General features: G+C 44.9%; 1 protein-coding gene across 6 annotated transcripts in view; it reads right to left on the bottom strand.

The window, feature by feature from the left end:
* Positions 1-25,335, bottom strand: part of KCTD15 (potassium channel tetramerization domain containing 15) — a 195,033-nt gene that overhangs the window by 18,709 nt on the left and 150,989 nt on the right. The window contains exons 1-3 of one of the 6 annotated variants that reach the window (XM_072346145.1): positions 22,981-23,958; positions 21,565-21,649; positions 17,234-17,409 (exon numbers count right to left, since the gene is read on the bottom strand). In XM_072346145.1, coding sequence (XP_072202246.1) covers positions 17,234-17,409; positions 21,565-21,576 — 188 coding nt within the window. In that variant the 5' untranslated portion in view covers positions 21,577-21,649; positions 22,981-23,958. Of the gene's footprint in view, positions 1-17,233; positions 17,410-18,793; positions 18,900-21,564; positions 21,650-21,733; positions 21,824-22,505; positions 22,750-22,980; positions 23,959-25,335 lie in introns of those variants that run through there. The other 5 variants (XM_072346146.1, XM_072346147.1, XM_072346144.1 and 2 more) reach the window with 5 other exon arrangements.

Below are 25,335 nucleotides of genomic sequence, written 5' to 3' on the forward strand. Positions count from 1 at the left end.
ATGCTCCCAGTGATGTCTGCAAACTGGAAGGCAGAGGAAAACAGAGGCAAGGCAAAAAGAGCTGCAGATGGGTGAGTCTCAGCAGTGAATGTTTCTTCAGTACTCCCACCTTTTAAGAGATTGTTCACTTTTGTATTTAAAAATGCTTTAAACTTTTTTTTTTTTTTTTCTCCCCATGTTTCATTTCCAGGCAGCAGCCAAAGCCAGGATCAAGCAAAACAGTTCCAACGTGCATGTTTCCCCACTGCTTTCACCTTCCTGGTCAGGTCTGGCTGTGCATTGCACCCTTCCCAGCCATGTGCTTCTCTCACAACTGTTCCAGCCTCCCTCTCACCCGGTCCCACTCCATGTGTGCCCACCCAGCCCTTTGCAGGGTTCCAGCTTCCAGCCCTGCAAAGCTGGGTGATGAGTGAAATGGTGCCCAGCCTGCAGCTGGATGCTTCTAACCCCTCTTCCCAGCATCCAGAATACATCCTGTTGATCCTATTTTTGCAGCTTCTTTGTGCTTCAGTTGTTTCTGCTAAAGGCTCTTTTACATTTTCAATAATATTTAGCGAAAATGCCAGGGGGCAAGCTTCTGGCTTTGTACCTATTTCACTATGATATTAAGATCTCCCTTTTTATTAGATCAAAAACAAACAGTGAAGCCAGCCAACCCACAAGGACAAGAGTGCCAGTAAATTCTTTCCTGAGTTCTTGGACAGGTAAGGAAGCTGTGTGTGAGCACCCACAGACACCCCTGACAGCACTTGCTCCCTCCTGTCCACCCAGGACCATGCAGGTTGCCTGCAGCCAGAGCACAGTTGGGGAGGGTGCATGGGGGCACCAAGTCCATAATCCACTACAGCCCTCACCACACACAACCTCATTCACAGACCCACCCAAATCCATCAGAAAGCTGCCAGGGCTTTTTGCTCTCTGAAGCACCCCACCTTCTCAAGATTGCTGCCCAGCCCAGTGCAGCACAGCTGGGCTTTGTGCATCACCAAGATGGAAGTTAATTGCATTTTGGGATAGGCAAGTGTTTGCAAGTGGGGGTGCTTTCTCCTCTTGGGCCAGATTAACCATTTTCTTGACAGCTCCCTTCCTGAACAGAAAACTGAAGTTCTTTCCAAACAGATCTGATCCCAGGGGCCTTAAGAGGAACACCAAGTACAGGGGGACCTGCAGGAAAACAAAGCCAAGTATTCACTGAGTCTCCACTGCTGCACCTCGCTCCCCCAGCCAGCACAGCCACAACACGTGAGTGACAGCCTTTATCACAACATTGCAGTAAAAGTATTAATTTAACTAATTAAGTGATTAATATTTAACCATTCCACGATATTTTTGTCATTCATAATTCAGTTGTTTGCGTATATTAAAAATTTATTCTGTAGACACTTTTTCTGCCCAATGTCACATCAGCAGGGAGTGCACATTATAGAGGACTGTCATTAAACGTGACTCTCTTCTGATTTTATGGGAAGAGCAAGAAAGAAAAGAGGAATGCTTGCTGGGGAGCCCCTCCAGCATGTGGGGCTGCGCACGGCTTGCTTCCCTGCTCCATCCTTGCTCTGTCCCTGCTCCCTTCTGCTCCTGCTGACACATGGTTGGGCTGCTGGATCTCTGCAGCTCCTCCTGCACCGTGCAGGCTCTGCTGGCTGCATGCAGCTCCTGGCTGCTGTGGGGCTGCAGGACAAGAGGCTTTGAGAGGTGCAGCAGGGAGGAGGAAGGGGTTGTACACAGCTGGAACAGAGACAGGGGCAGGCAGCGCCACCCAGCATGACCTGAAGCCACCCTGCTGGATGTGGTAGCACTGTTGGGTGCGTAAAGAGTCCAGCCACTTCTGCTGAGCCAAAAGGGCTGCTTGCCTCCTAAACATTTGTTCAAGGTGGGTATGATACATATTGCTATCTGCTCTGTGGTGAAAAAGTGCTGTGAATGGGAGTGGAGGCTCTGGAGAGACTGGAGAGTACCTATCCAGACAGCCAGGAAGTTTGGTCCCTGGGTGAGAAGCAGGAGGGATGGCAATAGAAGGGACAGGGGGAACATGGGCACAGACTGTCCCCTGCCTCCTGCTCCAATGGCAGCCAGGAGGGAGGGATGGTAGAGAAGTCAAGCTGGGACTCTGTTTTTAGCACCAACAAGGTATCAAATAGCACCGTATCTTAGTGGAGGGGTGAGTAGGGTAAAATAATATCATGGGCTTATCCACCTTTAATTCCTGAAAACCTTGAGTGGCTGCCTTCTAACATTGGCCCTGGAATACCATAGGAGTTACTAGAGCCACATGCTCACTTTGCAGCGCTTTTGAAGGATATTATGCTTGTTAACTGGGACCTGGAGGAACTGCAGGATCTATTACCTAGATCTAATACTTCATATTTTGCTGTTCAGGCTTGACTGTCTGTTTTTGTAATAGGTCAGAGTTAGCGTATGTAACACCAACATGTATTTTTACAAGTCAGTAATCCAAAAGGAACATTATCATCTGCCATGCAGAATCATTCTTACAAAGTTCTGGAAGATTTTTTGCACTAAAAAGCAAAATTAGTATAAATTTTGTCACTAAAACAAAGGTAAGTAAAATGATGTTTTCCGTTCTATGTTACTATCCGCTGAGGACCACTGAAGCAACAGGCAGTAAAATCCACTGAAGTGAGCTGTTATTTCTGAAATACCACACAGCATCCATAATGATAAGGTTGAGACGTCGCAGGTCTTTCTCTCTGCTTGTTGCTAACAATCTGTCTCCACACTTCAGACACTTTCCCAGGTATCTACTTGATATACATACAGTTCCATGGAAATATATTTGAATTTTTATATTTCATAAATTTCCTTTTTTTTTTTTTTTTTTTTAATTTGTAGAGTTGGAGTTGCCTGTACTATAAAATAGCATTGGGAACACTAATCCTGGTAGAGAAATACTCTTGTTATCAAAAGTCTGGCATTGCTCAGTGTGGCTGAGCGTCTCTCAGCTCCTTGGGGAGGAGCAGGAGGGAGCAGTCACACAGTCAGAGCAAGCAGAGCAGTGGCCAAGGAGATCTGGACTCCAAGTGCTTTCATTTCCATGTGTTTCATTTCCACCAGGTTTATTACAGTATTAACCCATAGCCCTTCACCTTGTTGGGAGCCTGGAATTAGGCCCATCAGCACTGGCCGCTCATCCCAAATTTATCAGCAGCATGTTCGTTTCCTGAGGGCCTGCTTCTGCCACCCGTCTCCCATAAACAGTTCTTGAGTAAAGCACTGCTTAGCCATGAGTAATGGTGGCAGAATCCAGCCCTAAGTCAGGCTAATGATTTTATTTTGCCTTATTAAACTAGCATTTGTATATTTTAGTGTGTTATTTTAACAGCTATAAAAAGACTTCACTAAACAAACAGTTTCTAGTATGTTAATTGCTATATTACGAATTCTTTCATTCTGCTCAGCATATAACCACATTTATAAGCTGGATAAGTAGAGACACATACAGACAGAACGGCACTCATCCTACCTACACATCATAATTCTGCCACATTCATTTCAGTTGCCAGTTGTGAAATGCATTTGCTGTGCTTAACAAGAAAAAATGTAACTTTCAAATACAGGTAGAATTTGCATTTCTCTGTAAAACTTCCCTGTGTGCTACTGACACTGCTCTGCTGGTCTTTTTAATCTTTTGTAACAGAGAACGTGAGATACAGCCTTCCATTAAACATACCATTTGCATTTATCCCCTACAGCCTCTGCTGTGCACCATTCTGTTGGTCACACCCAGGAGAATGCCTGCCTTATTGGTGCAAGCTGCGAGGTTCTGCTGCAACTGGAACTCAGCCCATCCTCAACACCCCTGAGCCCTCGGCATAAAGCTCCCTGGGACATGGGCAGAAGCCACTAATTCAGTTCAGAATGATGCAGGTGCCACAAAAACCAGTGTACCAAAGTGGGTTCCATCACTGGGAGAGTGGCTGGGCTGGCCGGTGCTAATAGCAGTGCAGCCTCACACATTGCTGTGGTCAGGCAGGCTGGCTCTGCCGGCCTGGGCCTCACAGGCAGCAATGGCTGGGGAAGAGCATGAGGGGCACAGTCGGGCTGACTGCATCATTCTAGCAGAAGCATCCAAATGATATTACAGTATGATACCAACCCTTGAAATACAGAATTCATTGCAGGTAGGAGGTAAGCATTTTCTTCTTCAGTGAAATATGCCAAAGCCCACAGGAGGGTTTGCACATGAGTAACTGCACAGGAGTTCGTACACTGTAGGTAATATCTGTGCATCTGGGAATTCATCTCACTTTAAACTGTGGACTAGCATTTGAGTTAAATAAGTATGTTAGCTAAGTTAAGCAAGTGCATTGGCTTGATTTTCTTCCAGAACCATCACTTTTTCCAGTATGAAGTTCTGGATACTTTTCCTCTTTTGTCTTTCAGTTCATTCTAACTGAATTTCTATCCAAATGATTAGTGAAGATTAAAAATACTAATACAAAGTTATATCACTACAAGTATCCTATGTGAATTATAACATTGTTGCTGCTGCTCTTATCTGAGCCCTGTGAGAGTTCTTGGCCTTTCATGTTTTCTCAGTAGAGAATTTACAGTAAATTTTGTCCATGAAAATCACTGCAGGAACAAAAATTCTTTGATTTCAAACAAACTCCCAAGCTAGCATCTTAATGCTCTCTAGTTTCCCAAAGGTCCCAATCCTGCAAGAACTGTATTTCAGTTCAAACTGTGGGAGTTGTGGGCACTCAACAGAATTAAGTTAATACCTGAGAAGATGCACAATTCAAATAAAACATGCTTGCCTGTACAAGCCTTTTCTTGCTATTCCTTTAAACACCCCTAAGTCATAGTACTATGAGGGACCTGACGAATAAAGGGTTGCATGTCACACCTCTCCCTTCTTACTTGCTGCAACTTCAAGTGGAAGCTAACCACACATTTTTACAAATATTTTCAGATCTGAGGGTGTCTGGACATTGCTGCCACTAACATCAACCTCGTACAACATGCTGGGAGGTTGGCAAACATGCAAATACTGGTTTTATTTTAATGCAGATGGCCTAAATCCTTGCTCATTGAAGTCAACAGAGAAACTACCAGTGGATCTCAGTGAGGGCAGGAAAAAATTCCAAATGTAACTCAGCCCCCTTCCAGGGTGCAAGTCTGGCCATCCTCATCCTTTGCATGTGTGGGTGCTGTGAAACCATCACATTTCAGCCTACAGTGGGAGTAAGAAGAGCAGGCACTCATGGTCTGCACCACCTTTATAAAACGCAAATAGTGACAGTTAACACACTTTGGTACCCACTGCTCATGCAAACTGATAGAATATTTCATCTGTCCAAGCCATGTCCCTGCACTTCTGAGCACAAGCATATGAAAGCTGAGCAGTTTTTTTTTCTTATGATTGTTTTCTTTCTTTCCAGGCCAGCAGAAAAAAGCCACAAGGCACGGTCCGCCAGGAGCTCCACTGCCTGCCTCCACTACACCAGGATGCTCTCCACTGACATGGACAAGAATGATGCCAGTGACACTGGGTATGGATAAATTAACTTTATGCTTTATGTTTTCCTTACAACTCAGGCCATGTGGTAATACTGGCAGTAGGCTGGCATGCCAGTTTGTGAAACTGGTAACTCTTCTTGCTGAGAATTATAATATGGAAAAAACAGTTTATCTTACATTCATCCTCTATGTGGTTTTCCTACACCCCATCTTTTTGTCCTTTGGTGAATAAGCTATGCTGATTTTGCAGTGTCCCAGCATTACACTGCTGAATACCTCATGCAGTTCACACCACTGCTCTGGTACAAAGACACCAGGAGCAGTTACCAGCACACCCAAGGCCACAGCTGTTTGCAATTCTCTGTAAGCAAGTGATTTGGAAGTTGTACCCAGCTTCTCTATCCATGTTTTTGTTGTCACACTTAAAACAATGCGTGGATTATGCTCCTGTTCATTTTTGCATTTAATTACACTGTATTTTACACAGTTTATTTTACACATGGCCATTTTCCTGGCTTACTTAGAGAAACTGAGCATGTCAATAACGATTTGTTAACGTGATTTTGAAGGGAAAACAACCAACAAAGACTTTACATCTGCATGTTGCAAGTTGGAAGACTTGGCTAACAGTTTTTTTTACTGGTATGCCTGAGCAGTTGGCAGGTGAAAGGCAGAACCAGAGTGCAATTTCCAGTATGTTTTTTTGTTGCAGCAGCAGGGAAAGAGCAGGTAAAGAGAAACACTGATACACTAATATGTCAAGTGGGAGAACCAGGCTCCACAGCCACATTCTGGAAGAAAAGAGTGGGGAGCCTTATTGCAAGGAGGGAACTGGCACCCCAGTGGGAGATGGCAATCGATATACCTGCTGCACAGAGGATGCTTTGGGCTTCACCTTGGGGAAAACTTGACAATAATAAGAAAACTGTTAACTGTTGGATTCTGATGAGGTGCAAAGTTGAACCTGGCTTTTTTATGTGACTGAGAGAGATTCATTCTTAAATACAATACTATGGTCATGGGTTTGATTGTGGTCCCAGTGAAGTCAAGACCAAAACATTTTTTTACTTAACTGAAAACAGAAGTCAGCCCCCACTTTAACCCTCACATCTGCAAACAGAATTTAAATGAATGTGAATAGAAGAGGAAATGTTCAGAGCTGGCAACAAATCTATCTTTTTAATTGGGAAAAAAAAAAAAAAAGCCATCACTGAATTTATTCCTCTTTCAAAAGCAGTGTTAAGTACTTCTGGCCCATGTTCAGTTGTCATTCCCTCCCAGACAACCCCAGCACAAGTGGAGGACCAAGCTTCATCTACTGTCATCTACTGATTCCCATGGAGTTCAACTAGCCAAGTTTGTCCATGAAATTATATGTAAGTTTTGTAACGACAGAATTTAGGCAGTGGTCTCCCAGAAGGAATACCACGTTCTCTAAATGCCAAATCTGCAGCCTCTGATGTAATCATACCCATACAAGTCATTGGCATAACACCATCAACACAGTATGACACCAGTGTTAAAAGAAGAGTCCCTGTTTTTCATTGTCTGCTTTCTCAAGAGAGAGATTTGCTGCTGCAAAAGCTTCTACCAGATCTAAACGGATTACCTGCAGCACTGGTAGCATCTGCTCTCCATTAGGACAGAGGCGTAACGGGAGCCTGCCCTTTGGACTGGGATTCCTTCAGCGTTTCAGCTTTATGGTGAAAATCTCAGTTTCCATTGCTTGCCAACTGATCCTTTCTGAGTCTGACCAAGAGTAACGTTGCAAGTGCTGCATAATAGCTTCCCAGCATCCACGTGCAGGATTCCTTTCAGGTATTGCTTTTTGTGGTCCTCAGCAGATAAAAAAGGAATTTTAGCCTTTGAACTCATACCATACTACAGTAGAGTGAAATCAATACAGTACACATGAACACTGGAATACCTCTGCTTAGCCTGTTTGTCTGGTGCCCAGCTCTGACAGACAGGCAGTCATCACAGGGATTGTATCAATGAGGAATGCAATAAGTGCACGCATGCTAAGCTAAAAGCCAGCCCTCCTAGCACAGATTCAAGCGAGAGCAAATCAGGTGAAAACAACAACAACAACAACAAAAAAAAACAAAATACAAAATCTCTTAAAATGTTTGCCTGCAAATTATTTTTAAGTACCAGAAGATAAAACGCATGCTAATCACAGCAGATGAGTTGGAAGAGTAGGTAACTTTGTGGACAGAACATGGAGATATGAGTTTATAATTCTGGAGCTCATTTCTAGCTCTGCAGCTTCTCCCAGCTGCAAAATCAGGTTAGGAAAGCCACCATCCTGGGTAATGCTGTATCAATGAAGTTATACCAGGGATGAGAGTGGCAATACTTACCCATTTCTCACTCAGCAAATTATTCATTTAATGTCAGTATTGCACAATGGAGCAAGCTGATGTGCTGCAAGGACTTAGCACATTAATCTATTTGTTACATTCATGTAACAAAGAAACTTGGCAAAACTGATGTAGCTAGCAGCAGTTTAGGGCACAACCTGTGTTAGCTGTAGCCTAGCATGTTCCACATCACACTGTTACTGTGTGCTTTCATATGTCTTCTATTTAAATATGCACTTTGTTCTAAAAGACTTTATTAGCTCATGAATAGATTAATTCTATTTTCAGTTATACAGGTACAAATTTGGAGTATCTCCTTCAAAGCCAGTGAAGTCATCTTTTTGTGAAGGTCATCTGACCAGGAAAGGCACGTGCACCTACCTGCAAGGGCAGGACTCTTCTGTGCTCACCTATTGATTTTATACCTTCAGATGTTCTTTGACAGCTGTCTACACATCAACAGATATTCCTGATGTCACTCCACAGTAGAGAACAGAGTTACACCAGGGATGATTTGGGGCAGTTTTCTAAAAGAACAGGACTTATTTTGTTTCCATTTAAGCTTACTGCAAAACTCTAATTGACTTCACTGGAAGAGAGATTTGGCCCAATGCACTAATATCCAAGCCACCTCCATTTGCTTCAGTGATAGTAGGCAATGAATTAATAAGACCCAATGTATTTTTAAATCTTAGATTTCATAAATGATCACAAGCATGTAGGTCACAATATATACACAGAACGACACCTACAACAACCACCAGTGGGATCATTAAAATAATTAAATTAGGCCTAAAGACAAATTCATTTCATAACATGCTCCTTACAAAACAGATACCCCTTGCTTCATAATCTAGGGACTCTTTTTTATAAACTTCCTAAGTAGTTCATGAAATATCCCCCTAAGGAGACCGGGTCTACTTGCCATTGCAGAGTCATTATAAAGCAAAAGTTTATAAATCACAAGACAAACACCAGTGATGTGTACTCAAAGACCAAATATGAAGAGGTAACACTTCTTTTGCTTTGCTGCTGCAGTGGTTTGCTGTGACCTCAGGACATAATTTCCAACACAAAGTTACTGAATCCGCATCGTAACGTAACTCCTCTCCATGTGTTGTGTCTACTGGATGCACAGCATACAAAAAAATACATCAATAAGGGGGATTCCTCTTTGTTTTAAGTGTAAAGCTGCTACAACTGTGAACCTGGGCAAAGGTGCAGTATTTTGCACCATGTTCATCAGCAGGAAAACAGCCTCCACTAGCAGCACATAAAAGGAGGAGACAGGTTACTTCCATAGCATCCTATGGGAGCAGTTTCTCGAACCGTGCTGCTAATGCTGATGCTTTTCGTGTTTCATGTTAGTGCCCTGAAAACGACTGCTGAAAAATACTTAAATTGTGCTGCTGGCACTGAAGTGCCCTGGCAGGTGAGAGGTGAGTGGTAAACAAAAGGAGGAATTAAAAAAATGACAGAGGACTTAACCAACTAACCTCAGAAACTGCTATATATACATAGCGCTAAAGCAAGAAAATGTTGAATTACTGGTCTCCCTATCTCCTGGGTTCTATGTGTGAGTTTTAATAAACCAGACTGATTTTTAACTCATTGTAAACAAGAAGGAGGGGAATTACTAATGGGATAAACTCATCCCAGTTATTGTTGCAGGAGAACAGAGAAGAGCAGAAAATGAGGCAAGGCCATCTGAGTTTGCAGCGAAGTTACTGGAGAGACAGCCCAGCAGCCCCGACCTGCTCTCAATGGCCACAAGTGACATCTGTCTGGTCACAGCCAGGATGGACAGATTGCATAGAGAACACCTCCTCTGTCTTCCCTTTTGACTAGCCAAGCCAAAGGTAATATCAAGATCAGGAACATGGAATTTTCTCAAGTGCAGGCTTTTTGAGCAGCCTGTGCTGGGCTTAGCAACACAGCTGTAATTTTATTTCTGTAATGCGGATGAGTGTGGTTTGCTACCTTCTCCTCTCTAACAGTAGCTCAATCCACCCCTTTCTAAGTGCTGTAATACCTACTTGTGCCTAGAACACCACACAACTCAGGCTGTAATATATATATGTATACAGAGAAATAATAATTTCAGAAAAAGTGTTCATCAGAGACTAGCTGTGTAACATTTCCTCATACATTTCATCAAATATTCCAGGTAAACATACTAATAATTCATTCATTGACAGGTCCCAATCTCTGCACCCAATTAGAGTAAGATTTGTGCTCCCAAAGGATAAGCTCTGCTTCCCTCTCCAGAGCCTGCGGGCAGTCCCTGGGCAGCAGCTGTGCTGGGCAAGGCAGCATTTATGAAGTCCAGTAAGGAGTAAACACCTTTATCACAGCAGACAGCTCAGCTCTGTTGTGGCTCCCTACATGCCAGTTCGTCAGAGATCCTGGAGAGATGGACACAGACAGGTCTGAAGAATCAGTTTCCATACAGATTCCTTTGCTCCCATCTCTCACAATAACTGGACTGAAAAGTTGCATTACAGGGCTTGTTCTCCTTTACCACCAAACCCACCACCACTGCTTAAGCACAGCAGCATCCTTGGTTAACACAGGGAAATGTGTTTTTGTGTATTATTTCCATGATCTCTGCTCAGCTTCTCAAAGCAGACTCTGATTCTAGGATTTTTCCCTCTAATGGAAGGCAGAGACAGGGTACCTAGGTCATTATCCCCACCTGTAATTACTTCCCTGTTGCAGATTTTTATTCCATGGAGGCCACACCCAGTGTGCCTCCTTTATCCAGGCAATGCCCTGCTCCTCCCAGACCTGGCTCTGGTGAGGCAGCTGCTGCAGCAGCTCCATCCAACCCAGCCAGGAGAATGAAGGGTTTCCACCTCTGCCTGCCATACTCTGTCCTGCACGCTACCCAGTTGTGCTGGCTGGGTCCTGGAAGCAGCTCCCATCCTGCCCCTAACTTCCCAGAGAGCTGCATGGACTTGGGTGGCTGCAGCCACTCAGCACCCCTTACAAAACAGCAATGTTTTGCTGTACAAACACAGAATGCCTGGTTCATTTTCCATTATTTGATTCAGCAGTCTGGAAATAAAGAGTTCTTTTCCAGCTCCCACTCAGGTAAGCACAGCACCCACAGGTTTAGATGCAGACTGAGGGGAAGGGAGGGTGGGATACAGAAAGGATCTTTTTAAGGATTTTTTTTTTCCATTAACTGTTGGTCAGAATTCCCTTGGAAACCAAAGACTTGCCCAGTCATCAACCAAATGAGAAAAACTCTCAAGATTTATCTGTTAATTACAGGTATGTTAAATGTAACAGAAAATGATTTTAATCTCCATGAAAATTCTTATGTTAATTCAGAAGAGGCTTTATGCATAACTGAAATATCTGCTTTTCTATTATCTTCTGCAGCAGAGCTGGGGGGGCCCTGGCAGACTCGCCCCTCTAATGTCAGTGCACCACAACCAGCATGCTCGTGCCATACCTAGGCTCTGCAGCTCTTAGCATCAGTAGCACAGGAAAACAATCCTGCCTCTTCAGGTGTTTTCCTTTAAGGTCCATGTATGTTTCAAGTTCACAATATCTATTAAAATTAATGAGCTTTGTGCTGCAGCTCAATGCAGGTGCATTTTGTAGAGCTTTGCCTGAATTTGGGCTGTAGGCACCAATTAAGAAACTGCCTTTTGGGTAACAGACCATGCTTTTCAGCCTGCTTATGCCTGAGCCTCGTGCCACCCCACAAATGACCTCACTGGGAAGAGCAGTACCATACTGAGGGTGTAATGTGCACACATTGTACTAAAAGAGCATCACTAAGCAGGTCTGCGGAGATACTGAAGAAGGACAACATGCTGTACACACTCCAGGTGAGTGAGCTGTGGTCAGTGTGGTATGGAATTGGAATTGAGAGGTTTTGGAAATGCCTAGGTTAGTACTGATGCTAACAATTACACAGGGCCAAAAGAGAGTGAGTGGACCCAGGAGAGCTGGCAGTTTTCTGCTCCAAATTGCAACCCTGACCTCAAATGTGCTGTGTTTTAGAGGCCACAATCGGTCTCTGGTTATGAACAAATTTGCTCTTAACTTCCTGGCCAAAGCAGAGCATTTGTTTAAGAATTGATTTACACCTTTCTGCCAGTATGTGGTGAGTGACAGGATCTGATAATTGGCATTGTTTTCTTGTAATAGCATCAAAACTCCACAGATCTGATGAGGAATTGGTAACACTGGATTGATCTTATGTGCTTTTACATGTGCTAAGTCTGGAGAATTACAAACACTGAACATGTCTGAATTAAGAATTTCCCTGCTCTCTTCCAAGAAGAGGAGGAAGTTCTTGGTTATAAAGGGTGAAGTGGAAAATCTGTCTTGGAGATCTCAGTATTGGATGTGTTTGAGTTAATCTGCATCTGGCTGTAGGGTGTCAGCAGTCATGGTCTGGCAGGGACAACAGGTGAGTCTTGAAACTTGGAGAAGCACCTTGTCCTGGAAGTCATTCCAGCCTGGTGAATGACAGTTTGCTTTGACAAGAAAAAGTCCAAAACTTTAGGAAGCTCTTTTGTAAATTCCTTCCAAAAGATCATGGGTTCAGAGGAAAATAAGGCAAAGAAAATGGGAAAATTCTACTGTGCCTCATAAAAGCCTACAGTCGTATCATTGCTTTCTGAAACAGTTAAATGAAACACCTGTGCTGGTTTTCTCTGGAGGGCAGAGCCTCCAGAGAAGTGGGTGATGAAGCCAAGGAGCCTCAAGGTCAGGGCATGCACTGTTAGCACTGCCTTGGGCCACAGAGCCAACAAGATTTGCTTTCCTAAAGAGGTAAGAGAACTTTAAAAAAGGTGGGTGTTTTTGGTTAACCAGACGGAGTAAAGGCTGAAGGTCCAGTTTGGCAGGTCCCAACCACCTTGTGCTGCCAAGTGGTGTTGGGGAAGCTCCCTCAGGTCTGTGTGATCACATGGCTCCCACCAGGGAACTTCTGCTTCAATTAAAACGATGTCTGCTCACTTCTCACACATGACCAACACTCCTGGAAGTGAGATCTCCTAGAACTTCCTTTCAAAATAACATCTTTAACAGAGGGTTAGTCAACAAATACTAAGTAACCAAGAATGTACAACTCACAAGGAGCTCACAGCAATTCTCTGGGATAAATGTTAAATGGGGCTGTAAAAAGAACAGGCTTCTAATGAAAAAAATGCTTTCTAACAATTCAAAATCATATTGAATTTTCAGTGAAATGGCAAAGTGTGGGCTTGCTGTGGTATAGGGAGATTGGGAACTTTTTGTTCTTTTCCACTCAAAGTTGATGAGATATGTCACTGAATTCATTGGGAGTAAGACTGGATGATTAAGCAGCATCTTTGGGTAGACCACTCTGCGCATTAAGAGCTTGGATTTCTGGTTGTCTTTTATTTTTGTTTTTTAAAAGCTATCATATTCCCTTGAATAAATACAATTTACAGCTCACTTTATGGATGTGCTGGTCTTTGCAGCCTTTATAATCCGTCATATGAATCCACACTCAAGTGTCAGTGTGTGAAGGGGTTGCTTTTAGAGGTTCTGTGGGTGAAAACATTAATGGAATTTCTAGAGGAAATGCTCTCGAAGTTGTATAATTTGTCTGTTCAGTTGGTTACTTTAGAAATAAGATATTGATGGTAAGAGCATTCAACAGAAGTTGTTTTTTTTTTTCTTTTTTTTCTTTGCCTTTACATATCTGTAGCTCATAACTATCAGAATTGGTAGTTTTGGTGGAAAACTTACTGAGTTACAGAAATCGAGCCTTATGTGCAGATAAGTCAGTGTCAGCCCCTGAGAATCCCCCCAAACTTGTTAACTTGGATGGCCATTTCAGGTATTCAAGAATAGCAGCTTCAACTAGCTATAAGAAGAGGGATTAATCCTACTACTTCTGAGATCATCTCTGTGACTATTATGCTGTTCTTATGTTGTTTCTGCTCACAGTACCTTTTGCTTGTTTCTTTTTTCCCTTGTCTTTCACCCTCCGAAAATCCAGCTTACTTATGTATAAGGTGTTTCATTTAAACAGCCAACTGGGAAGACTTGTAAGAGTAAAGACTAAGGTGAGCACATCTAGTTTGGAAACTGTCCTTGACAGTGGCTGTTTAACCCTTCCCTTTTGCCACAACAGTTGTGTGCTGCTCCAGTGTTCTCTTCTTTAGAGAAGTTATGTAGCCCATAACAATTTACTGGAAAGAGGGCGTCTACCACCTTTAGTGCCTAATCTGGCACCCTTTGCTTATGCAAATCTAATCAATGGACAAACTCTCTTCTATCAGCAGCTGCACTAGTACGAACAACATCAAAGACTTCATCATAGTTGCTCCGAAACAACTCTGGGAACGCTGACATGCAAAATTAGTTCTCCAACTTTACATCGCCAGCTACTCCCTCACGTGAGTAAGACTCCAGAATCAGGTCCTTTGTTTCCATGAATAAGGGCTAACCACATAACTTGGGATCAGAAAAGCAAAGCAAGTAAGTGGGCTGAGCACAGTCAATCCTAACAAATTACAATAAGAAATGTATCATGCTGCCTGCTGTCAGGTGTAATTTATGTCATACCAGAGGGGTGACTGGAGAGCAGGTATAGGCAGGAACTGGTCATACCTATACTTGCTCCTGCTGGGCCTGATCTGGCAAGCTGCTGAGAGCTCTTCCCTCCCACTGAAATCAACACAAACTGAGTTCGTTTAGGACCTAACAGGATTGGGCCTCCTCTAAATACTATTGAAAGATAAACACGATTCAATGATTTTTTCCATTTCCCATTATCAAGTGATGTCTCTGTGTACAATCACATTTATATACGTGTCCTTATACATGTGCGTGTGCTGTATACATTACAAGCTAACAGCCTATTTGGGATTTTGGAACACAGAAAAAGAAATAGAGGTTGTAACATGAACAGGAAGGTTATTCCCATAGCTTTCACTTTCAGTGAGTGCAAATTATATTTTATGTGACACAAGCTAAGCTTTAGCAAAGCATTTCAGCATATGCTTACATCTTTCCCTGAAACAGAAGCTAGAAATTTGTTTAATTTCTTGGATTTGAAGCTTATGAACTCATGCTCAAACCAAGAGTTTAATATGCTGTCCAAAATAATCCAGGAAACTCTGCATGTGGATGAGTATGGCTATGCCTCTATATGTGGCCATGCACATCATCATGTGAGCATAATTTAACAGTGCTATGGCATTCTTTCCAGATGTCTCACCCAGAAAAGCTATCTCCTTCTTCTTGCATCTGCAAGAGATGCCTCTCTCATCCAGAGCACTGCAATGGCAATCTGTGCCTTGTGGAAGAATCACACAGAGGCAGTGAAGCACCATCAGGAGCTCCCATCGTCCCCACTGAAATAACTGCAAGTTTTATGTAACTGGGAATGAGAGTAGGACAGGCTCAATGAGGGGTAACCAACCAAGTCTACAGAGCACTGCTGCAAAAAGCCAAATTATGAAGAAGAGAAAAAGCCCACAACAACTAAGATTTGATTTGAAACTTAAAGTGAACCCTCCATCCATAACATATGTAGCAAGGCAGTCTACATAGGTGGTGGTAAGGGGTTATGTTTTGCTATAAAACTATACACAGTTAATAATTATTCTTTCTGATTTTCAGATCTAGCTCTTTAAGCTCCTACTCCTGTAAGGACCGAAGTTTGAGCAGCTGAAAAAGCATTCAAGCCTTATGAGATAATACTGCGATGCAAACAACGTACAGTACACAGCAAAACATCTGGCAACACAAGAGCTCTGGTCAGTCACAGTTTTGTATTTTTAACTTAAATAGAACTACAAAACGCTAAGGAATATACTTCTGGTATTTTAGCAAAGGGGGAAAAGATTTTAAATTGCTGCTCTGTTCTCTTTATATAAAATATGTGAATTTCTGTATATTCTCCCAAAAGTTACATAACTGAAGCGCTTATTAAGCAAGTCTGATATGGGGCATATTTTAAAAATAGTGTCAGCAGTGGTATTTTAAAATGTGGAAACAGATGTGCTATTCCATCACAACTACTGAATCTTCTCTGTATTTTTATACTATGAAGCATTTGTCTCCTTCTCTGTTAGAAATCTCTCCCCACTGAACAGACTTCTCTATGATTAAAGTACCATACAAACATTAGACAGCAACTGTTCTGAAAAAAAATCATATGGTTTCAGTCTAACCATAAGATAGAGGTATTTTAGTAATTGTTTCTTTCCCATAAATGATGCAGCAACTATCTCTCCTTGGCATGAGAACACATCCCTGTACTTTACGACATCAGAAGCGTACCAAGGTATCTCCACAAATGCCATTCATTACTGGAGATCCTGCCAAATCTGTGCCAAAAAGCTAGTTCTTCAAAAGGAGAAATCTCCAAATAAATCTAGAGCTTTACAGTGGTTGTCAATTAAAAAAAAGTCTTCTTTACAGAAATACTGGCCACGCAGGTAGCAAAATCTCTGATATCTCGCTGGCCTGAGCTCTGGATTACTTTTGAGTCCATAGTGCCTCCTTTAAGCAGTCTGACAGGCACACTGATACTGCATATCCACACCTTCTGGTGGTTACCTACGAGGCATTTATCCTTCTGAAGCATAAACAGTCAGAATGACAAAAAGATGAATCATTTGAGTGATCAATAACTGTAAATCAAAATCAGGTACTACTGCAATGGAAATATTTTAACCCTGAAAACAGTGATCTCTTCCACAGTACCATTACAGGTCTGATGCTACCCAGGATGACTCGTACATCGTGGTGGCCAGTACCCCACAGATCTGGGCAAGTAACAGAGACAGCATTGCATATACTCATGCCACCTCAGTTCATAGTTTGATGCATCTGGAGTTAACGCATTCAGTGCTAATCAGCTACTCTAAGCCACACAAACTTGATCCAAAGTGTGGCTGCAAGTGCATGGAGCTAGTATACTGCCTACTGCCCATAGGACGTGCCTGCTGCCACAGAGGCACTGAGCTGTGCCTGACTTTCAGGTTTCTGCTGGCAGAACAAAAGCATCTATTGGTTCTAGCATAACTGAACTGTTTCAATTTCTTGAAAGAAGGGGGCCTAAATCTGAAAGGAATAGGTAGCCAGGTACAGTTGGAAATAATCAAGGACACCAACAGGTGCTTCACACGTGGCAGTGTAGTGCTGAAGACACTGAGAGAGAAAATGAATAGGCTCTCTAAATAATACATAAATTGTACAGGCATTTTTTTCTATACAACACCAGGGAAGTTAACGTATAAATCGGAAACTGAATTATTCATAAATGGTGAATATATAACAAATCATATTTCACACCGAAATATGCCGCACAGGTACGTACATGAGTATTTCCATGCAATGAACAGAATGAGGCAGAGAGCCTGAAAACCCACAAGTCTTACCTGGAGTCTGGGTACTTGGTCAGGGTAGCCAGGCTGCTGGTGTACATGTGTCCTCCTACATCGATGTGCACAGGAGCGTTCGACTTGGTGAGCTGGGCTGGGAGAGGAATTCCTTGAGCAGCCAGAGGAGAAACTGGGGACCGTGTTAGAGACAGACGGGACATGCTTCTTCCCTCCTGGAAACGGAGGACAAAAAGAACAGTTTTTCTTAAATGTAGCAGTGTGTTACCTTTATTTTCAGTGTGATCACAGATCTAATCAGATCATTTTTGCATCTGCCTGATCACATATTCAGCTAACAAATTATTGCCACCACTGTAATTAAGTGTATTTGCATCATTTTCTTTAAAGTACCAGAGGGGAAGGGAAAGATGCTTATTAGCAATAAGAAATCAAGAAAAAAAATTTCAAGGTGTCAGCCTCAAGGGGCATAAAACAAACTGCAAAATTCTAATTAAAGGTCGCGGGCTTATGTGTTAGATGTGAAATATCCCCTGACAAACGAATAACCAATTTGTGAATTGGGATTCAGGGGGTTTTGCAAGTTTGTCTCAGTAACGAGACACCTCTAAATTAGTGACTTCCTCAGTACCTAAGGCATTTAGTTTATACAAGTAGTAAATTTCATATCAAACCGGGATCAATTTTGTGTCTTATTTTCAATAATTGCAAAATAAATTGATAATTTTTAGTTAAGCCTTAATACTAGATACAAAGAACTAATAAGCTTTCAAACCGAATGCAATACCTGGAAGCAGTGAAAACAGAAAGATACATATATATAAACTGACCTGTGTTTTCATGACAAGAAGCGTTAGAGACCACTATGCAATCTGGCAAGTGAAATTACAAATTCAACATCCATCTAATGGCTACTGCACTAAAAATGTTTGAAAATTAGCAGAATTACTGAATTGAGTCAAGAATCTTAAAATGTCTTACAAATGGAAAAGATTAGCAAAGCAGGAGAGCAGTTCTCTTCAGTAAGAAAAGCACAGCTTATCCTGCTGAAACGTGTGTCTCAGAGCTAATTTTGGTTCAATCACTACAGATAGCACACATGGCAAACAAAAAAATCTGCTGTAAGTTTTAGAACATGTCCATTCATTCTCCCCCTTATGGGTAAAACAACATATGCAAAACATTATAGCTGAAGATATTTCTGAATATAATCTAATTTTCTTGGTATTTTGTTTTGCAAGCATGCTACCAAACACCCAGTCTCTCCCTTCTATCTGACAAGCACTTCAATACAGCATTACAAAGTGAATTCCCATTTCTCCCACATTACTTTGATAGTATTTCCTAGAAATCTAAAGCTGGTCTTGTCTTTCTTCTAGCAGTAAATATTTTGCACGAGGAGCCTGGCTATGACACACAATGAACATGCAGTTAGAAATATTTGTTGTAAAAATACAAATCTGAGCTATGTAGAAAGGAGCTGAAAAATCTTAATTCATCCAGACAGCTTCATAAAGTCATCATAACGTCTCCATTAACTGCATTTATCTAGTTTAGCTCCTAAGGATTTCTTGCATCTAAAGCACAGCAATACATCACCCCATTATGAATCCACATCCTTTCCTCTTCGGAGGCAGAATGGACCTCTGCACTGAGCACGAAGCAAATGCCAGCTCTGTCCTAGGACTTCTGTGTCAGTCGATGTGAAATTGGGCATTAACATTTTTGCTACAGCACCACCTTCAAGGAAAGTGATTGAATCCTTTCATGACTCAAGACGCTGCTTTCTTCTTTCCCACAAGAGCTTGTTGTGGGCAAGCTTCAGTAAATAGGTTGTATAGCATAAATAAAAGAACTAACTTTCAAAAGCAACTTAGTATGTAAGTACCTGCAGGATTTTAGCGCTCTGTTTACCAGTCTGTGGGTGCCTCATCTGTCTGCCAACACAAAGGTTTTTCTTTCTTACCAAAGAGCACTGCGAACTCATATTCAGTCTGTGCTCCCTCACTTAAATGAAAGGGTCAGGAGACACAGGCTGAATGTCAACCCTGTCTTTGTTCAGACCCTAACTATTATCACTAATGATAAAGGTACCTCGCGCAGCACAGAGCTGCCTTAGAAACACATCTCATGCAGTTCCACAAAACAAGTGCCTAATTAGGGCTCATCTGCACCCCTTGTTACAATTTCCAAATGAAATCAAAGGGCTTCCAGTCCTCTGTAAACGAGTCTTACATTTAACCATTTGTCTTGAAATACAGACTTTTATTTTAAAATATGCACAGACAGCTAAAGATCAAGTGATCTGAACCTATTTGTGCATATTTAAGCACGGCTGCTATCTTAGGATTTTGTTTAATGTTAGTATACCAGTAAATTCCTTGATCTGTAACAAGTCTGAGATTCTCAGTGAGGCCATACTCACACAGTAGATATTTAATTTATACTATTCACTGGAGGGACCTTTTGAACAATCCTCTGCTTTTGGCATCTCTCAGCTAGAGCATGTGTTGAAAAAACACTTAATTATAGAAAATCACTGGAAAGCTAAAATAGTTCTCAAACTTTTATGGCTTTTCGTACTTACTGAGGATGCTACCGGCTTTTTGGGGGAGGAGGGGGAATCAGAACACAGGCTTTTCCCTTGCTCAGAGAGGACTCGTATTAAAAATGAACCCAAGGTGTTTATGAGAGTTGTGGAGTTCAGTCATTTCCTATGAGCAGATGATCAGGGGGCGTAATTGTTGAGTGTAAGGACACTGAAAACACTTGTAGTGCTCCAAAAAATAAGCACTCTTGTTTCCTAAGGTACCGTAACACTATTTCTAATGACTCCTTCCTCTCCTTAATGTAAAGCACAGATAAAATTCATCACACTTAGTAATGCACTTATTTTATGCACAAAGCAAAATCTTAAATGTATTTATCCAGTGAAAGTCTTTATGCACATATTTTCTAATGCTGATGTGAAAATTAAAACCTTAAGGGTAACTATTGTAGGAACACTAACCAAATTCATTTATTAAACCATGTAAAATAATCCTTGCTCTTTAGTTGCCTACGACAGGATACAGCATCCCAACTAGTGGCACAGGCAATAACCCTGCTCTAATCAGTAACACAGGAACCTGCTGAAGGCAAAATCAATAGAGCCCGCTTCCCAAATTATCTGAATATTTAGTTTTTCAAACATTGCACACCAAGATCTTTCAGAGCCAGCTTATCTTTTTCTGCCTTTCTAAGCTAACTGCATAAGTACTGCTTGTAAAAACTATTTGCCCATGCAAAGTGAAATAATCACAATGCCATGCTCATTTACACACAAAATGATTTTGTGTCCCATTGTGCTCACAGTTGTTCAGCTCTCTAGGGGTGATTAAACTAGCTATGCTGCTACAGCTTGAGATGATTTCACTGAATCGTTTCTCCATGAAGTTGCTTCTTTGCTAAGCTGTTATTTTAACCATAAAAGGTAAACAGAAGGCAGTTGTAAGAGCTCCATTCAGCTCCGTGCCCAGGGCTATAACCCTAGGGCAGAGAATGCTGAAAGACTGCAGAATTTTCCAGGGTGTTGCCTTTCTTGCTCTAAAGCCTTCAGGAATACTGTTCATTTAATACACACTCTAGATGATACATTTCAGATCCTACTAAAAGAAAGACTTCAAAAGTGTAAGAACTTTTGGGCGGATGAAGCTTTCCCACCTCTGCACATAGCCCGGGGCCATGGTAACCAATACTGCTGCTGATGTTGGGAAAATACAGTAGAAATAAACTGCAGAGAGCAGAGCAGACAGATAGGGACAGGGGAGGTGAAAGGTTGCAGGAGAAGCAAGCGGCAGCCTGGAAGGGATAACGAGAAAAAAAAAGGGGGGAGAGCGGAAAAGGAGGCAGCTCTGAAGGAGGGACAAAGTTAAATCGAGGAGCAGGCACTTAAAAAGACTACAGATGGGAAGCAAGACTAATTGCGGATGTAAAAGCGCTTTGTTTCTAAAGTTTATTGTTGCCAGGATAAAAATTAATTGAAACTAATGCTGTTATTCACTCGTGCAGTTTAATTCCTTCATGCACATTCGAGACGTGAAATGAGCACCGCAGGTTCCAGGAGCCGCCAGTCCCCGCTCGCTCCGCCCGGGCGCCTGCGGGGCCCCGCGGGTCGCGCCCCGCGCCCCGCCCGCAGCAGGACCGACGCCCGCCGACGGGCGCTGCGGCCGCTCCGCTCCGCCCGGCTCCGGGGAGGCCGGCGCCCGCCCGCGGCCCGGCCCCACCGCCGGAGCGGCCCCGCCGCAGCGCTCCGGGCCGAGCAGCTGCGGGAGCGGCCCCAGCCCCGCGGCCCCGCGGAGCCGGGGGCAAAGCCCCGGGCCGGGCATTACCTTTGTCTCCATAAACACGCACGGCGACCGCTCGGGTCTGCCTCCAGAGCCACTCGGAGACAATTGGTTACGCTGAGAAGCGAGCCTAGAGACAAAGAAGGGATGGGGTTACTTGAAACCTCGCACTGGATGGCTCCAAAATTTAAAGTCCGTCAACATTTGCACACACCTCCGCGCTGCCTCACGCACCGCTGTCCCGAGTGACAGAGTGGATCGTGCCCAAAACTTTTGCAGGGGGGGTGGGGGCTGCCTGCGAGCAATCCTCGCAAAAAAAAAAAAGAAAAAAAAAAAAAAAAAAAAAAAAAAGAAAAAAAGAGAGAGAGAAAAGCAGAGCCTTTCTTTCTCCCTCCCTCCCCGCCCCCGCCCGCTGTGGCAGCCGCCGCTGTATCAGTGCGGCTTCACGTCACCCCACGCCTCTCCCCGCTGCTGGTCAGGGGAACCACCGCGGAGCGCCGCAGCCGCCCTCCCAACTTCTGCCTTTCGCTCTGAAACGCGGCGTGCCCGAAGGGAACCATCGGCAGGGAAAAAAAAAAAAAAAAAAGCACAACATGGCGTCCTTTACTTATTCCCTCATAACAAGGAGATATCTTCGATGAACGCGAGGGCAAAAAAGCCCCGTAACCCCGATCGCATCCAATTTCGGTGCAGCCAATGGAGGTGAGCGTTAGCCAGGCTAATGTATGAATTTTGCAGAAGTGTGCCACATCGCATGCAGGAGCAGAAATGCAAACTATAGCCTAGAGTGGTTTGAAGTCTGCCCCAGCCCGAGCCTTCCACTCTCACTGGCGCCAGAGTTTCATTCACAGCCCGCCCGTGCTTTCCATACGCGGCGCTCCCATTGTCGCCCGCCTTCCCTTTGTGCCGAGCCGCCCCGCCGCCACCCCCGCGCCCCGGCCGCGCACCCCGCGCCGCCCGCCCGACCCCCGCGGCTCCGCGTGTACCCTGCGAGAGCGCGGAGCGGGCTGCGCTGCCTCCGCCGCGCCGGGGCCGGGCCGTCTTCAGAGCCGGGGCCGGGGCGGCAGCGCGGGCACCCCGGGCCGCGGGGCTCCGCCGGCGCTGCCCATGCTGGAGCGGAGCAAAACAAAACATACACACACGCACGCACACACACGCGCAGGCACACACACGGCGCTAGCAAAGCGGGAGCTGTAGCTTTAAAAAAAAAAACACCCCTCTGCCGCTTCTCCTCCGGAGCCGGGAGCCGACTTAGTTGGAAGAGGCACTTTCCCAAAAAAAAAAAAAAAAAAAAAAAACGGAAAAAGAAAAAAAAAAAAAAAAAAAAAAAAAAGAGCGAGAGAAGGCGCGAGCGCGCCGCGCGGTGCAGCGCAATGCAATGCAATGCACGGCTCGGCACGGCACAGCGCGCTCCAGCCCGGCCCGGGCAGCCGCGGGAGCAGCCGCTGCCGCGTTCCTTACCTTGAGCACAGGATGAGCCGCGAGCCCCCCTCAGCTTTGGGCTCTGCTGGGTTTGTGTGTGGATGGGCTCGGTTTTTTTGCCTTTATTACTATCTTTGCTCCTCAGATCCTGCTGTGATTATTATTATTTTTAAGGCTTCTCTCTCTCCTCGCTCGCTCTCCCCCTCTCTGTTTTTGCCGCTTCTTTCTATTTATGTTGTGTGTGCGCGGATGTGTGTGTGTGAGGGGGAAAAAAAGCCTTTAAATGAAACTGCCGAGGCTGTTATGAGAAGAAAGGCAATAATCCCGTCTCTAAATAACAGAGGGAAGGGAGAAGAGGAGGAAAAAAAGCGAATTCTTGCTCAGGGCTTTGCAAACGCCTGCAGGGCAGAGGATTAGGCTACAATTAGCTCAGCCCTTTGCTCTCGCCCTAGCTAATTTTGCGATGAAAATTGGATATTTTCCCCTGCTTTTAGCGAAGGTCCCCAGATTTATTTCACACCCCCACCTCCCCCCCGTAAAACAAAACACGAGCCCTGGAAATGGATGGGGCCGGGAAGCGCCGCAGCCCGCGGAGCCCTGCGCTGCCCGCGGAACTGCGCGGCCCGGCCCGGCCCCGCCGGCGGTAACGGGTCGGTGCCGGGGAGGCTCGGGCCGCTGTCACGTCCTTCCGCGGGCTTACTGAAAAGAAGAAGGAGGAAAAGGGGGAAGGGGGGGAAAAAGCTGATTTTAATCATTGTCATTTGGTCTGATGTAATATTTCCCCAGGCGTTTTCAACTAGGCATAAATTTTCAGCTCCCAAATAAGTAACGCAGGGCACGTTTCTCACATCTCCCGACTCCTCCGTTACAATTAGGGTAGCACCCACTCCGCACTTGTTGATAAACTACAGCAAGTTCAAAAATAAATAATAAATAAAAAAAGCGCCGCGGCCCCCCCGGGCACATCCCCAGCGCCGGCGGGCTGCAGACGGGGGGTCTCGGCGGCGGGGGTGGGGGGGGCCGCAATTATTTCCAGCCCGCCCGCCCGCCCGTCTCCCCCTCCCTTTCACCCTTTGCTAATGTCTCGCATTGTAAACGCCAAATTTCCTGTAGGCCATTAAAACCAAATGACGTCTATCGACATGCATTGTGCTATTGCGGAGCGCCCTGGCAGCCCGCCCCCGGCCAAAAGCGCCATTTCAATTAGAGCGTGCGGCGCGATGGCGCGGGGCTCCGCGGGCGGCTCCGCGGGCGCGCAGCGCGGCCCTAAGGGAAGGGGGCGGGAACCCCCTCCGCACCAAAAAGAAAAAAGACAAAAAGAAATGTTAATACAAATTAAAACAACGCGAAACCCGCCCCTCAACTTTCCGCCCAAGACGCGCCTCCGCCCGCGGCTCCGCGTTTCCCCGAGCCCCTGCGGGGGGATGCGCGCCCCGCGGAGAGCGGCCCCCGCGGGAGAAGTTCGGGGGGAGCAGCGCCCCGCAGCGCCCGGCTCTCGGCCGCCGCAGAGGAGGGGCTCCGGCAGCTGCGCGCCCGCGGAGCGGCGCCGCGCGTCCCGGTGGCCGCGGCCGGGCGGGCTGCAGCGCCTACTAGCCGCCGAGCGTGGCCGCGCAGGGAGTTACGCAACACGGCGCGGCCGCCCGAAAGGTCAGCCCGGCGGCGAGCCGCGCTCCTCTCCGCGCCCGCCCGCGCTTCCCTCCGCGCCGCGGGGCTCGGAGCGGCCCCGCCGGTGTCTGCCCGCCTCGACCGGCGGGGAACGAGGACAGGCAGGCAGGACCCCTGCAATTCGTTTTTTTTTAAAGTTATCTTGCGTGGCAGGAATAAACAGAAACTTTTCTCCTAAGGGTAGCTTTTTTTTTTTTTTTTTTTTTTCTCTCCCTTTTTTTTTTTCTTTTTTTCTTTTTTTCCCTTCTCGAGTACAAACTACAGGAGAAGAGGGAAATTTTCTCATTAAAGTTACATCCCTGCAGTTAGTTCAATTACTTGATATATGCAGAAGATGTTGTAAATTTAAAGATTTAAATAGCTTACAAAGATGCCGGAGGCTCCATCAGTTAATTTCCTTAATTTATGGATTTTTAGCTGAGCTTCTGAAATGAAAAGGAGAATGAGAACTAGGTCAGCGGAGAGATTTGCATCCAGAACAGACTTAAATTTGTTTTCCTTGACCATCCCACCGGCCCAGGTGCGGGTCTCGGTGGGGTTCCACCTCTGAGCTCTGCGCGGCCCCAAGGCCAGCTCCGCCCCGACGTGCGGCCACTGCGCGTCCCCACGCGGCTGTCCCGCCTGCCGTCGGACCGGGCGGCAGCCCCAGCAGTGCCACCTCTCAGCGCTCAACAAGTGGAGCACGAGCAGGACAAGATGTGCCGAGGCTCCGTGGCCCGTCTCCCAGCC

Source organism: Excalfactoria chinensis, chromosome 11, assembly GCF_039878825.1.
Source record: "Excalfactoria chinensis isolate bCotChi1 chromosome 11, bCotChi1.hap2, whole genome shotgun sequence".
Classification (NCBI taxonomy): Eukaryota; Metazoa; Chordata; class Aves; order Galliformes; family Phasianidae; genus Excalfactoria; species Excalfactoria chinensis.